Below are 16,890 nucleotides of genomic sequence, written 5' to 3'. Positions count from 1 at the left end.
AGACAGAAACACACAGATTACTAAAAATGACCTTAAACATATGAAAAGACACTCAACATTCACCAAGCCATCTTATATCTAGAAACTCACCCTACAGATATACCAGCACCACATAGGAAAGTGACTTACAGTTACTGTAGCATTTGTTTAAAAGGAAAATACTAGAAATAACCCAAGCGCCCATAATCAGAAGACGATTAACCACAGCACATCCATCCTACTATACAGATGTTCACAAAGTAAATGTAAAAGTTCTCTGTGCTAAATTGAAAAGATGTCCAGGACAAATTAATACGTTAAAAAACATATGTATCATGCCTATCCAATGAAAACACAAACACACACACACACACACACACACACACACACACACACACACACGTAGATACCAAAAGCTAGAGAGGATGCAAAGGAACAGGAACTCTCATTCACTGCTGGTGCGTGTGTGAAATGGCACACTGCGGAAGACAGTTCAGCAGTTTCTTACACTAAACACTCAAACCATTCAACTAATCCAGCAATCATGATCCTTGGCATTTACTCAAATGAGCCAAAAATTTATGTGCATACAGAAATTCCCAAAGGTTGCTTATTACAGCTTTATCCATAACTGCCAAAAGCTGGAAGCAACCACGATGTCCTTCAGTAGGTGAGTGGGTAAATAAACTGTGGTATTCACAGCCAATGGAATACTACCCAGTGCTACAAAGAAATGAGCTATCGAGCTATGAAAAACCATGGAGAAACCTTAAAAACATATTACTAACGCAAAGTAGCCGGTTTAAAAAGGCTACATACTGTATGGTTCCAACTATTGACATTCTGGAAAAGGCAAAACTATGGAGACAATAAAAAGTTTAGTGGCTGCCAAGGGTCGGGGGGAGGGAAGGAGGAATAGGCAGAGCTCTGAGGTTTTTTAGGGCAGTGAAAATACTTAGTAGCATACTATAGTGGTAGACACAGGTCATTATATATTTGTACAAACCCACAGAAAGAACATCACTAAGAGTGAACTCATGTCAACTACGGACTTTGAGGGGTAATTTGTCAATGTAGGTTAATCGACTGTCACAAATGTACTCTTCTGGTGCAGGATGTTGACAGTGGAGGAAGCTGTGGGAGGATGGGCAGAAAATGGATAAGAATTCTGTACTTTCCACTCAATTTTGCTGTGAACCTAAAACTGCTCTAAAAAATAAAATATTTTTAAAGTAAATAAGAAAAAAGTATATATATTAAAAAGCATATGCAGTATAGACCCTTGTATATAGGGAAGAGCAGAAATAAGTATACATTTGAACTTTGTTTCTGCATAGAGAATCACTAAAAAAGTCACAAGAAACTAATAAAAGAGGTTACCTGTAGGAAGCACAAGAGGGGTGAAAATGAGTAGGATGAGAGGTGAGAACAAGACCTCTTCATTATACCTCATTATATAATGTTACTTTTTGTACAAAGAGATATGTTATTTATTCAAAACAAAAATAATTCTTCAACAAAAAGAAAAAATCATCCACGCTCCAAGTTTCCTGACAGTGAGCAGGTTACTGAACATCGCTGGGCTTCAGTCAGGCCCTGGAAAGCTAAATAACCACTTCTCCAAACTAAAAGGTACAGACAGCAGATGGAGACATAAGCCTAACACACCACGCACAAGAACCAGTCATTGAGCATTTGCTGTGAATTCATTCACTTATTCATTCAAATTTACTGGTAACTACTATGTGCTGAGAGTATTGCAATGAAACATACAATAAAATGCAAACTACTTCTACCTTTAAGAGCTCCCAATAGAGGGGAGAAGCTAAACATACAAACTACCAAAGTTAGATATGGCCAGGCACAGGGGCTCACACCTGAATCTCAGCAAACTGGAATGCTGAAGTGGGCAGATCGCTTGAACCCAGGAGACTGAGACCAGTCTGGACAACATTGTAAAACTCCAACTCTACCAAAAAATATACATCTATACAAAAATTAATCAGGTGTGGTGGCATGTGCTTGTAGTCCCAGTTACTTGGGAGGCTGAGGTGGAATGACTGCTTGAACACAGGAGGCAGAGGCTACAGTGAGCTGTGGTCATGCCACTGCACTCCAGCCTGAGTGAGAGAGGCAGATTCTGCCTCTAAAAAAAAAAAAAGCTAGGTATACAACTATCTGTCAAGAAGACATCTTCAATCAGAAGAAATGAAAGAGAAAACTATACAGACCTTGAATGATGACATAACTAGAATATAGAGAAATGCCAGGCAGCTACGGTACAGCACAGTCCTTTCCTATGTGGGGCGTACACACCCTGGGGGCACAAAACTGAGTGCCTTGGGATAATGCTTTAGAATGTTTATCCCATTGTTTTTAATTTCCATTTAAAAATTATACTCTACTAGGCTGGGCGCAGTGGCTCACACTTGTAATCCTAGCACTTTGGGAGGCTGAGGCAGGCAGATCACGAGGTCAGGAGTTCAAGACCAGCCTGGCCAACATGATGAAATCCCGTCTCTACTAAAAATACAAAAAATTAGCTGGGCATGGTGGTGCACACTGTAGTCCCAGCTACGCAGGAGGCTGAGGCAGGAGACTTGCTTGAACCTAGGAGAAGGAGGTTGCAGTGAGCCAAGATCATGCCACTGCACTCCAGCCTGGGCGACAGAACAAGACTTCGTCTCAGAAAAAAAAAAAAAAGTATGCTTCACTAACTAATAGTGAATGTGTGGAACTGACAAGTGAGGCTCCTTCACTTCATGTCAAGGCATCCACGTTTCTGACTGTGACATGCATGAAGGAATCCTCAGGCAGGACTGGGAATCCCACATGACAAAGGGCCAGCAGGCGTGGCCTCGCTCATTCCTTCACTTTCAGGATTCTGCAACACAGCGGGACTGGCCTCCTATTAGATGGACTGTGAATTTTTTTTTAAGACTTTTCAAATGCAGACACTGTAGAATGCTTTCACAAAGCCATAAGAAATGAACCCACGGGCCTGGCACGGTGGCTCATGCCTGTAATCCCAACACTTTTGGAGGCCAAGGCAGGTGGATCACCTGAGGTAGCAGTTCAAGACCAGCCTGACCAATATGGTGAAAACCCTTGTCTACTAAAAACACAAAAATTAACTGGGCATAGTAGCAGGTGCCTGTAATCCTGGTTACTTGGGAGACTGAAGCAGGAGAATCGCTTGAACTGAGAGGCAGAGGTTGCAGTGAGACAAGATCGCACCACTGCACTCCTGCCTGGGCAACAGAGTGAGACTCTATCTCCAAAAAGAAAGAAAAAGAAAAAAAGAAATGAATTACAAATTTCTCTTTACAAAAAGGCAAATGCCTCAAATCTGCTCAATATTCTACAATTATAACAGTTATAGTTTGCTGACAATAATTTTAAAAATAATTAAAATAAGTCATCTGTTCCTTCAAAGTAAAGCTGGCATTTAATAATGTGTAAAAGTAACCGCTTTTTGAAAGAAATTCATGCCACGGAAAGAGCATTTTGAAAAAGACTCTTTTGGAAATATTTCCATTATTACGTGATTTCTAAGTTTAAAAGGTGTAAGAATAAAAACTGTCTTATCTGCATATCTTAAAAATGTTATAAACTATTTTCTAAACTTGATTTTTATTTATTTATTTTTGAGACAGAGTCCTGCTCTGTCACCGGGCTGGAGTGCAGTGGCGCGAACTTGGCTCACTGCAACCTCCACCTCGCAGGTTCAAGTGATTCTCCTGCCTCAGTCTCCTGAGTAGCTGGGACTACAGGCACGCACCACCACACCCAGCTATTTTTTTCAGTAGAGATGAGGCTTCACCATGTTGGCCAGGATGGTCTCAATCTCCTCAATCTCCTGAACCCATGATCTGCCCTCCTCGGCCTCCCAAAGTGCTGGGATTACAGGTGTAAGCCCCCACATCTGGCCTATTTTAGTAATTTTATAGTACTTTGAGTGCTGTTTTACAATCTTTATTTTTTAAGAAGTCTTCCAAACAAAACCCCTCTGGGAGTTTAAAATCAAAATTGTCAATAATTTTAAAATTATAATCCATTTTGATATATTTTGCATAAACATATTAAAAAGTTTACTAGCCAAACTGTCAAGATTTAAAAAAAAATCAGTGTCATAGTCTTGTAACAATGATCTGTAGCCCCTGAGTGAATAATGCATACCCTCCCTCCAAAGACATACACATCCAAATCTCTGTCACCTGTGGCTGTGTTACCTCGTATGACAAAAGGGACTTCACTGGCGTGATTAAACCAAGGATCCTGAGACAGGAGACATTATTGCAGATTCCCAGATGTCCCTTATAAGGGAAAGAGGGAGGCAGGAGAGTGCCAGTGAATCGCAAGAGATGTGACAACAGAAGAGATTGGAGGAAGGGCTATGAGTCAGGGAATGCAGGTAGCTTCTAGAAACTGACAGAAGAAACAGATGCTCCCCTCAGAGCTTCCAGAAGGAACTGGACCTACCTATAGCCTGACTTTAGCCCAGCGAGCCTGCATTTTGGACCTCTAAAAATGACTTCCAAAACTGGAAGATAATCAATTTGGTTGTTTTATGCCACTAAATTTGTGGTAATTTACAGCAGCAATAGGAAACTTATATATATATATATATATATATAAAAGATATATATACATGTGTGTGTGTGTGTGTGTGTATACACACACACACTCATTCCTTTGAGATCTATAAATCTTTGAGATCTATAAATCTTTGTGAGGATCTTTATCACTATGACAACAATTAAAACCAAGTATCCAAACAAACTAAACTTAGTAAGATCTTCATCACTTTGAAAGAAATGGTTAAATGAAGATGTTTCAGACACAGCACTCGTTTAATCATACTGCCTTCAGTCAGCAAAAGAGCTTCTTACACTGTTAAAAAAATTTTTTAATAGCATTATTTTAGGCCAAGTTTGGTGGCTCATGCCTGTAATCCCAGCACTTTCGGAGGCCAAGGTGGGTAGATCATGAGGTTAAGAGGTCGAGACCATCCTGGCCAGCATGGTGAAACCCCATCTCTACTAAAAATACAAAAATTAGCTGGGCATGATGGTGCACGCCTGTAGTCTCAGCTACTCGAGAGATTGAGGCAGAACAATGGCTTGAACCTGGGAGGCAGAGGTTGCAGTGAGCTGAGACTGTGCCACTGCATTCCAGCCTGGTGACAGAGTGAGACTCCGTCTCAAAAAAAAAAAAGTATATTTTACCTTTTATCTCTTTTTCATTTCTTATTTTTGTGTAAGCTTAAAACATATACGATGTATCAGCATAGTAATACACTAGTGAATATACAAAAGTAAGCTAAGAAAATTTTAATAGTGGTAGCCAAACTGGGCATGGTGGCTCACTTGAGCTCAGTAGTTCAAGACCAGCCTGGCCAACATGGTAAAACCTCAACTCCACTAAAAACACAAAAATTAGCCAGGCATGGTGGCACACACCTATAATCTCAGCTGCTCAAGAGGTTGAGGCAGGAGAATTGCTTGAACCCTACAGGCGGAGGTTGCAGTGAGCCAAGATTGCACTTCTGCACTCCAGCCTGGGCAACAGAGTGATATTCCGCCTCAAAAAAAAAAAAAAAAAAGGTAGCCAAGAAAAAATGGCACAGAGCAGTGCAGTAGACTTTTGGATATATGGATCTGAAGCACACAGCCTAAACTAGAAGGAATAATGGCAGTTAGCGTAGTTTTACTTGTCTAAGGACAGCCAATATGAGCCTTTCCAAAATATTATTCCATATTCTCCATTATCATTGATTATTAAATTTGATCTATTTTCCTTTGTTTCCTTTACATTAAAATCCTTTTTCCCCATTATAATCAAATACCTAATTACCAAAAGGCCAACCTAACCTGGAAATATAAGCAAATAAGAATACAGCTCAAGAAAAATAAAAAAGTACTAGCCTTGTATTATTTTTAAATTAAAAATAAATGAAATTATTGGAATCAGAACAAAATCAATGACAGAAGTAATAATCAACATATGAAAGCCTAACCATTTTCACTGAGCTTTGTAAACAGAGAAGCCAAAAACGCAGCTATTAAGTTGCCAAGGGGAAGCTATTAGATCAAAATGAGTGATGAGCAATAAAGGACTAAAAGAAACTGAAAATCCCTTCCTCATAGATCAGGAATTAAAGAAAAATGAAAAAGCGCTTATAGAGAGTACATACATAATGCCCTAAAACTAAAGACTTGATTTAGTTTTCAGTGAAGAAAACATTTTTGTTAAATTTCTTCCTAATTATTGGATGACTTTTGGTGTGCTGCATTTTGTATTTTATTTCACTTTCTTATTTTCTAATTGCAAATTTGTAGAAATTGATTTTTCATGTCGTCTGCAGTTTTACTTCTTCCTTTCCAATTTTTATGTTACTACTACTTTCAAGCCAGGAAGAACTTCCAGGACAATACAGGTAAGTTGTGACAATTTGGTAACCTTGTCTTTTTCTTGACCTAAAGAAAACACATTTGCTATTCTATCAAGTATGATGTTAAATCTAGGTTTTCACAGTTGCCCTCTTACCACCGGGTTTCTCAACCAGCATTCCACAAAACTCTGGGGTTCCAGAAGAAATAATGATTTTTAAAAAATAAATTTTTTTTTTTTCTTTGAGACACAGTCTCACTCTGTCACCCAGGCTGGAGTGCAGTGGTGCGATCTCGGCTCACTGCAACCTCCACCTCCCAGGTTTAAGCAGTTCTCTGCCTCAGCCTCCCAAGTAGCCAGGACTATGGGCACCTGCCACCACACCTGGCTACTTTTTGTATTTTCAGTAAAGACAGGGTTTCACCATCTTGGCCAGGCTGGTCTTAAACTCCTGACCTCATGATCCACCTGCCTCAGGCTCCCAAAGTGCTGGGATTACATTTTTTTAACTTCTCACATCATGTGATGCTAGTACTCACAATAACAGGCAACTACTGAACAGCCAAACTAACGGTTTCATAAGGAATCTTTTAGCACCGTGTGGCAGTGTGCAAGTAGAGCTATGTTCACTTTGCTAAAGGCACTATCAGGGTTTTTTCGTTTTTAGAGACAGGGTCTCACTCTGTCACCCACGCTGCAGTGCAGTGGCATGATCTCAGCTGACTGCAACCCCCACCTCCCGGGTTCAAACGATTCCTGTGCCTCAGCCTCCCAAGTAGCTGGGACTATATGCATGCACCACCACGCCCAGCTAATTTTTGTATTTTTAGTAGAGATCGGGTTTCGTCATGTTGGCCAGGCTGATCTCAAACTCCTGACCTCAAGTGGTCTACCTGCCTCAGCCTCCCAAAGTGCTGGGATTACAGGCATGAGCCACTGTGCCTGGCCTACCACTATCCATTTTTTATGCAATAGGAGCAGGTAGGCCACTGATAATTGGTAAGCTCTTTATGGCACAAACAAAAGCACAGTAAGGCTGAAAATGTCAGCAAACCCTTCCCAAATTACATCTTCCAACATTCCTTCACACAGTGCCACTGACTTACAGGAGCAAAGAAGCTCTATTGGTATAACAGAAAATCTAAGGAAAACATTCATTCTGAACAAAGAATTTTGACACACCAAGACTCAACTGCTTCTTACCACTATGAAATGTTGCAAAACATGGATTATACAGCAATAAAAATAAAATGTATTATGAAGTTTTCATATTTTTTGCAACTTTCTCAGTTATCATTCCCTTTAGTTTTATAACTTATTAGCATTTATGTCTTATAAACACGTTTGATAGTCCAGTGTGATGATTTTTTTTTTTTTTTGAGACTGAGTCTCGCTCTGTCTCCAGGCTGGAGTACAGTGGCACGATCTCAGCTTATTGCAACTTCCAACTCCCTGGTTCAAGTAATTTTCCTGCCTCAGCCTCCTGAGTAGCTGGGATTACAGACATGTACAACCATGCCCAGCTAATTTTTTTATTTTTAGTAGAGGCAGGGTTTCACCATGTTGGCCAGGATAGTCTCGATCTCCCAACCTTGTGACCCTCCCATCTCAGCCTCCCAAAGTGCTGGGATTACAGGCGTGAGCCACCGCACCTGACCCAGTGTGATGATTTCTGAAGATGCAGTTTGTCATAAAGAGAATTCCAAACCTAGGCCCAGGAAAAACTCTAATAAGGTTAGTAATAAAGAACTATAATCTTCTGGACCATTATCCTGCACCAGTGCAGCAAGAGATAGAAAACACAGGCTACCACTACAGTGAAAACTACTTATCAATGGATTTTACTGGGCTAGAAATCCAAGGTGTCCTAGTCCATTGTGCAGCATCTGCTGCAAACAATTTATGACTCCAGCAAAACTGGAAAAAAAAAAACACACTGAAATAGAAATCATAGCTACAGGACAAGTCAAGGTACTTATTGATATCTCAGAGTAAAGCTCTTACTTTTTGCTTTTTAAATCAAATTCAGTGAAAGGGCTTATAAAGCACGTTATCAGTAGCAGAATTTATTGTCCGAAAAGGGGGGATGGGGGTAGAATCACACCGCTGATAGGAACCTAACATGTCAGCATGTTCAATAACAGTGAGTCAAATGCACATCATGAGAAACTGAAAGGCTCCACTCTCAAACAGTATGGTAAGTTGACAAATTGATGGCATGTCACATGATGCTAAGAGGTTTATTTAATAAACTGAGAAACAGCTTGTTTATCCAGGCTGACAAACCAACAGATTTCACCATATATGTCTTGTACATTTTTTAAACAATACTACATTTCAATAAAAATTTTTGTGCTGCAAGAAAACTACCATAAACAAAGGGCATGACATATCAATGCAATGTCTTCATATCTGGAAACAAGAAGTCCATCTTGGAGAAACTGCGTTGGCATCTACAGTGAAGTTCCCCATTAGTGGCTGGCTCACAGCAAGATTTACCTCTCTTGTTTTTAAAAAAAAAAAAACAAAACCTCAAGACACTGCTTTTTTTCAGAGAGGTTCTATCATCAAAAATCCCTGTAAGATGTCCTGAATGGGCCAGGTGCAGTGGCACACATTTACAATCCCAGCACTTTGGGAGACCAACACAGGAGGATTGCTTGAGACAGGGAGTTTAAGACCAGCCTGGGAAACACAGCAAGACCCCATCTCCATTTAAAAAAAAAAAATGTCTTGAATGTTTAAAAATGATTTGCTTTATTAAACACAGACCAGTACACTTGAGCACCTAAATCTCTTGTTACACACAGAAATCCAGTGGCTTAGCAGAGGAAGTATTCTCAACAGAACACTGAAGCTAAAAGCTGAATTATAGAAGTAGTTTCAAGAAAATAGTAGGCCATCCTTTACTGAGTGCTTTGAAGATGAAGAGTGACTGCAGGAGCTAGCCTCTTACCAGACTTTTTAAAATAATATGAACCAGTTGAATACATTTAGAAAAAAATGTTTGGACTTTAAGTGACAACACATTTTGATTTCAAAGGAAAACTGAATCTCTGGAAAAATGATGTGGCAAAGGAAACCTTGTAATGCTGTGTGGACTTGAAAGTGAGGAAAGATACCAGCAAGTCTAAAGCATTCTCAAAAACCTCCTGGAAGAACTAAAACACAAAATTAAACAATACTTTCCCCTTCTTCCAACACAATGTGAACCTGGGTAAAGGATCCTTTCTTATCTCAAGCTTCTACCCAACCGATAACAAGTATAAGTTGCCTACTTTGATAAGTTGAAAGAAGAAATCAAGTAGAAAATTTAAAAAAAAAAAAATACTCAAGTTTCCTCTGCCTATACCACTGACTTGCACTAGAGTGGAGATCCTTTCCGGGGAGGAGGGAGCAACTATACACACAAAGAGCAGGCTAATAAGTTGGGCAAAATAAATCCAAAGACAAAAATATCATTCTCTTGTCAAAAGAACACTGACAATTATTATTAACTCATCATATCCCCAACTTACTGATTAGGTTAATATATGCGAACTGGAGGTATAACAATTCTCTGAACGGGTTCTCCTGAGACCTGAAAATTATTTCAAGAGTTCCTCCACAGTAAGAAGACTGAGAAAGGCTGCTCTACTGCACTGAGGAACTCTGCCTCTATTAATTTGCTACAAGTTTTTATCATAAATTGGTATTAAATTTTACCAGAAACTTTTTCTATATCCACTGAGATGATCACGATTTTTCTTTATTCTGTCAATATAACTTACACTAATTAATTTTCAAATATTAACCATCTGTGCATTCCCAAACTTTACTCCACCACAATGTATTATCAAATCTATGGACATATATATTCACAACTTATATTTGAACAGATTCAATTTGTTTGTATCTGTTCACATCTTTTTAAGCATTTTTATACCTGTATTTAGTAAATATACCATCATACAATTTAAATACTTTATTTAAAATTGTAAATAGATCCGCATTCTAGACCCAACCCTACTACTGACCAGAACTGTGTCTATGAGCCAGTCATTTAATGTCTAATGTCTATGGACTTCCGAGTTTCTAAATTCAAAAATAATTGTCAGAAATAATTCAGATGGAAGCTAGGCCAGTGGTTCTCAAACTTCAGCATGTATCACAATCACTTGAAGGGCTTTCTAAAAAAACAGACTGTTGAGCTATACTCCCAGAGTTTCAAATTCAATAGGTCTGAAAAGGGCCCAAGAATTTGTATTTCTGACAAGTTTCCAGGTGATGCTGGTGCTGCTGCCTGGACAATGACACTGAGGAAACACTAAGCTAGAATAAACCAAATTAACCAAGATTTTTCAACATAGTGTTTTGCACAACTGAGACATAAGGGATAATGGTGAAATCAAGAGAAAAATCATTTTACCAAAAATAAAGTACACTCTTACTTTGTCATCTGAGAATTAAAGTACTGTCTCATATGAAGAAAGAGGCTTCCTAAGGGGAATTTCATAACTTGGAGTTCTTTTAAAACTTACTCTTTTAAGCAATAAAATTTCTTTTACATTAACTATTTCTGTGAAAAACCTTCTAAAATAAACCATAAAGTTCCTCCATCATCTTAACCAGGTCACTGCACATAATGTAATCTTTTTTGACATCTCAGTTGCTGTTCTAACATAAATTACTGGGCTGTGGTGAAACAGTAACCATCTTAGAAGCCTGTGAGGTAAGGGGGGGCAGTTTGTCCCCAGGCTGCATGTTCTCAGTATGACTCTGAAGTTCCTGTATCCGCCCTTAATCTTTTCTTCTATTGAGTACTTTGCCCAAAGTTATCACTATCTGCTGTAAATGTCACTGTACCTATCTCAACTAGTTCCCTGATGCCTCCCTTGGAACTTTTTCCATATAATTTCTAAATCATTCTCATTAAGCAATTAAAGAGTTTCCCTATTAAATGCATAAACTCTAAGGAGCCTATCTGTTGTCTTTCTTTTCTTTCTTTCTAGAGGTACACAAGAGACAGTGGGAGACTTCCCAAGAATCTGTTTACAGATACCTTCCACATGTACTTCTTCCCTTTTAAAACAGGCCCTCCCCTCTTTATCTTCCAGCTCTGTGCCCCCCACAAAAAAAGTATGAATCTTACCTCCATTCAGAATTTATGATGCAGAGCCTGAAGAAATAATAAACTCCAGAGACCCAAACAAACAGACAAGCCAAAATATTATTTCAGGGAAGCATTTATGAATGGTAATTGGGTGCCATAAACGATCCATTACTGAGATTCTTGTCTCTTCCAGTCACATATTTTTCAGAGTTAAAAATAAGACATTTTGGCCCCTGCTAGAACTTCCTAAATTCTAATATATCATAATCTGTGCACAATTGTTTAAAGTTTCCTTTAACAAGCATCCCCCCCCCCCACACTCCCACCTCCACTCAGTACTGTCCAAGAATGCATTGCTCTTAGGGGAGAATATGATAAAAGCAATGCAAAGAGAACACTGGTTTAAAAAAAAAATAGATATATAAAAAGACATATTTTTTCAAGTTTTTTTTTTTTTTTTTTTTAGAGACATGGTCTTGCTGTGTCACCCAGGCTGGAGTGCAGTGGTGCAATCTTGGCTCACTGCAACTTCCACCGACCAGACTCATGTGATTCTCAGTCTCTCAAGTAGCTGGGATTACAAGCATGCACCACCACACCTGGCTAATTAGAGACAGGATTTTGCCATGTTGGCCAGGTTGGTCTCAAACTCCTGGCCCTAAGTCATCCACCTGCCTCAGCCTCCCAAAGTGCTGAGAATACAGGCGTGAGCCACTGCACTAGGCCAAGAATTCAAATACATGCAACTCTCAAAACTCATTCCTTGAATATTTATTAGCTAGAAGAAAAAGCTATTCAGAGAGCTGAAACAATATCAATTAGGGAGCCTAACTCCTTTAAATATAACAGAAATATTTTCCGAGACTGCCATATCATTCAAATTGTGCTATGTGAGAGTCACAGATAAAAACAGTTAAACCTATTTTGTCAAATAATATCATTAAAGTTTTATTCTAATTAGTCAATTCTCATAGCTTTTCAACAGTTTAATATTTCTACCTTCTACTAACAAAAAACAAGATATGCTAGCTGTAATAATGAGTAGTTTTAAGCAGTAGGTATCTTTCTCTTTCACTAAGTACCCAAAATAAAAATGAAAAGTTATTTCTGATTCATTTGCTTTTATTTATACCTAATAGCTGAGATCAGAGATCAGAAGATGTAGGAACACACATTTAAAAAGGAATAACAGGCCAGATCCAGTGGCTTATGCCTGTAATCCCAGCACTTTAGGAGGCTGAGGCAGGCAGATCACTTGAGGGATCCCCTGAGCCCAGGAATTCAAGACCAACCTGGACAACACTGTGAAATACTGACGCTACAAAAAAATACAAAAACTAGCCAGGCATAGTAGCACATGCCTGTAGTCCCAGTTACTGGGGAGGTTGAGATGGATGGATCACCTGAGGCTAGGAGGTCAAGGGTGCAGTGAGCCAGGATGGTGCCAGTGCACTCTAGCCTAGGTGACAGAGTAAAACCCTGTCTAGAAAATAATAAATAAAGGAATAACACAACTTTTATCATATCCCTTGCTTCATATTTTACTTATTTAATTTTTAATCTAACATGATAAGCAGCATACATTTTTTAAATTATTATAAAAACAAATTACTGTAATTCTTTTTGAGTCATATAATTTTCATCTCAAATACCTTAGTAATATATTTTAGTATGCATTCTACAATTTATTCCTCAATAGTTTTCATATTATCCCAAATATCTGTTAATTAATTTATTTGAAATTTAAAATGAAGGAAAAATTTTATGATTCAAATCAAATTTGTTATGGCTAGTTGGTTTGAAAATGGAGACTGGCTTTGTTAACAAGGAGATATTTTCTAAAAATTGAGTAAGTTAAACCTTCATCCTTAAGGTTTTCATAAAAATATATTTTAAATAAAATAATCTTAATTAAAAAAATAGCAAAGCTGTATTAACATTAATAGTATTTCTATTTTCTCAACTGCTTCTGATTTTAAAGAAAGTACCTATGAAGGGAAGGAGGGGAGCTGATATAGGACATTTGATAAGTCTTGCTAAAGCCTTTCTGATATGCTTCCTAGAAGCTAAGAAAATAAATGGTTAAGCACTAGGTAACAAATCCTTTGGCAAGTTGGGTGGTTTCCATTCTTTTGCAAGTATCAACTGATAGATGCATGATGAAATCACTAGTGATTTTTGACATATAACTTGGAAGATTTTGATATCATAAAGTTTCCATTAGAATTAATTTATATATTTGAACATCTATGTCTAAGCACTTAAAATCTACAAAATCTCAAAACAGGAATAAGATTTGCCAAACACAAGAACTAATGGAAGAAGAGAGGAGACAGCTGCATTCATTTCATTAAAGAATAAATTTCTGATACAAGATGAATTTAATCAAAACTTTAATCTATGTATTTTAATCTAATCAACTGTGCACTAATACTAAATGTAAAAATAACTCAAACCATAAGTCATTTTTTAACACTTAGGGTTTTATGGTCATAGGAAAAACATTTTAAATTTTAACTTATTTACAAATTATTGTGGCAGAAAAGTTTGATGGATGATCAATAAATGATTTTAAAGATAAAAGTACGTAACATTGGGATAAAATTCAAAGGGAGTAACAGATGGGACAAACAAATTCAAAGAAAAATTAAAATTCCCAATCATTAAGGTAGTTTGTTTCTATACTTTTATTAATAATGGCATTTAGATTCCATTAGATAGATTTAAAAGTGATGTATTTTGTTGAAATACTACAATATACCAGTAATTCCATATTTCTGGTCACCTTTTAAATTTCTGTTTGAGCTGGGAGCGGTGGCTCATGCCTGTAATCCCAGCACTTTGGGAGGCCAAGGTAGGAGGATCACGAGGTCAAGAGATCGAGACCATCCTGGCCAACATGGTGAAACTCCGTCTCTGTAAAAAATACAAAAATTGGCTGGGCGCATGCCTGTAGTCTCAGCTACTCAGAAGGTTGAGGCAGGAGAATCACTTGAACCTGGGAGGCAGAAGTTGCAGTGAGCTGAGATTGTGCCACTGCACTCAAGCCGGGCAACAGAACAAGACTCCATCTCAAAAAAATAATAATAATAATTTTTTTGCTTGAATAATGCCACTATTTAAGCTTTTACTAACATCATGTAGTTATCAACTTAAATATGTACAAAAGGGTACACAGTTTTTCAAAACTGTTTTAGGTAACACGAGTAAAAATTCTGAAGTTCACTGTTCTAAGACAGACAAAGTTATAAGTAAGCCACCTAGGGAAGTAAAGACCATATTAAAAGAATAGCAAAAACATGGCACTTAAAAGTCAGTCTCCCTCAACAGAGTGACAGCCCTGAGGGTGGGCATTTTTTTCTGGGAATTTCCACCATTTGTGCCATAAATAGCAAATAGTAGACTTTCCTAACTGTTTACCAAGTGGGGAAATAAATGGATGAAATGAATGAACTGTGAATACTTTAGTGTCAAAATATTTAATAATGGGGAGTTATAAACTAACATATTTATACTGTAACTCAAATACATGCCACAGAATTTAGACTCAGCTAGACACCAAGTCTCTTAAATTTCAAAAGAACAGCCTTAGCACAGTTAAAAATCTGATTTATTTTAAGCAATAGATAGATGAAATTAAAATAACAAATACAGTACTGTGTGACTTTTTCAAGAGATGCAAGTAGTAACTAAATGAGAATAAGAGTTTGGCAGAAGGGAGCAAATTCAAAATTACTTAGCCATCTTAGTTAAAAATGAAATTCACTTTAATAAATTTAGTTAAGATTCAAAGCCTCTGGTCAGGTATAGTGGCTCATGCCTGTAAGCCAAACACTTTGAGAGGCTGAGGTGGGAAAATCACTTGAGCTTACAAATTCAAGACCAGCCTGGGGCAACACAGTGAGACTTCGTCTCTTCTAAAAATAAAAAAAAATGGCCAGGCACGGTGGCTCATGCCTGTAATCCCACTACTTTGGGAGGCTGAGGCAGACAGATCACGAGATACTGAGATTGAGACCATCCTGGCTAACACAGTGAAACCCCATCTCTACTAAAAATACAAAAAATTGGCCTGATGCAGTGACTCATGCCTGTAATCCCAGCACTCTGGGAGGCCAAGGCAGGTAAATCACAAGGTCAAAAGATCAAGACCACCCTCGCCAACATGGTGAAACCCCGACTCTACTAAAAATACAAAAATCAGCTGGGCGTGGTGGCATGCCCCTGTAGTCCTAGCTACTCGGGAGGCTGAGGTAGAAGAATTGCTTGAACCCGGGAGGTGGAGGCTGCAGTGAGCCAAGGTCGCGCCACTGCACTCCAGCCTTGTGCCTGGTGACGAAGTGAGACTATCTCAAAAAAAAAAAAATACAAAGAATTAGCCTGGTGTAGTGGCATGCACCTGTAATCCCAGCTACTCAGGAGGCTGAGGCAGGAGAATCTCTTGAACGCAGGAGGCAAAGGTTGCTGTGAGCTGAGATCGCGCCACTGCACTCCAGACTGGGCAACTGAGCAAGACTCAGTTTCAAAAAAAAAAAAAAAAAAAGAAAAGAAAAGAAAAGAAAAGGAAATTAGCCAGGCATTGTGGTGCATGTCTGTAGTCCCGGTTACTTGGGAGGCTAAGGCAGGAGGATCGGTTGACCACAGGAGTTCAAGGTTGCAGTGAACTCTGATAGTGCCACTGCACTCCACCCTGAGCAACAGAGCAAGGCTGTCTCAAAAAAAAAAAGTAAAGTCAAAATCGTACATGATCAAAACTTAGTATTCAAAAAATACTAAATATTCCATCAAACAATAAATTCTAATTCTTTTGTGAGTCAATGTTCTTCTAAGACTCTCAATAAATGTCTAATTTTCTCCCCCAAGATGCAGAGAAGCCATCACCACCATCTGCCCAAACTAGTACTTTTTACTTCTCACATTAATGCAAGTAATATCCTGAAAAATTAATCACATCCTCCCATTTGCTTTACCAGCCTGAATTTCATTAAGAGGTGCTATGTCTACTGCCTAGGCACACTCTTATGAAGTGCTGGGCTGAAATTGTACGCTTGAGTTAATGCAGATTAAATATACTTTGGTAACTTGCTGCAATGACAAATTAATATAATGTAAAAGGCTTAAGGTATAATTGGTATATAATAAACTGCACATATTAAAAATGTACAATTTTGATGTATACAGAAATTTAACTTCTGAAAACCCTAATCCCCTTCTTTTGCCAAAAAGTTAAATAGGACTTTTGTTATTTGAGGAAAGTACTTACCTTCATGTAATTCACAATCTTAGCAAGAACACCAAACTTATATCCAGAGCTTCCTGATAAAGCTTTCAAGTTAAATGATCCATTGCTATGATCTGAAAATGAAGTTCAAAAAAACAGTAACATCGTCATATTAGATGTGATTATGACTCTTGAGCAGCTGAGA

General features: G+C 38.2%; 1 protein-coding gene across 1 annotated transcript in view; it reads right to left on the bottom strand.

Annotated features, from left to right (window-relative positions):
• Positions 1 to 16,890, bottom strand: part of GTF2E2 (general transcription factor IIE subunit 2) — a 79,003-nt gene that overhangs the window by 37,026 nt on the left and 25,087 nt on the right. The window contains exon 3 of the mRNA XM_012468783.2: positions 16,728 to 16,819. Within this exon, the coding sequence (XP_012324206.1) occupies positions 16,728 to 16,819 (92 nt within the window). The remainder of the gene's footprint in view (positions 1 to 16,727; positions 16,820 to 16,890) is intronic.

This window comes from Aotus nancymaae, unplaced genomic scaffold (genome assembly GCF_030222135.1).
Source record: "Aotus nancymaae isolate 86718 unplaced genomic scaffold, 86718_ANA_hifiasm-v0.15.2.pri h1tg000079l, whole genome shotgun sequence".
NCBI classification, from domain to species: domain Eukaryota; kingdom Metazoa; phylum Chordata; class Mammalia; order Primates; family Aotidae; genus Aotus; species Aotus nancymaae.
The sequence above is the reverse complement of the archived record's forward strand: the minus strand, read 5'-3'. Positions and strand labels throughout refer to the sequence as shown.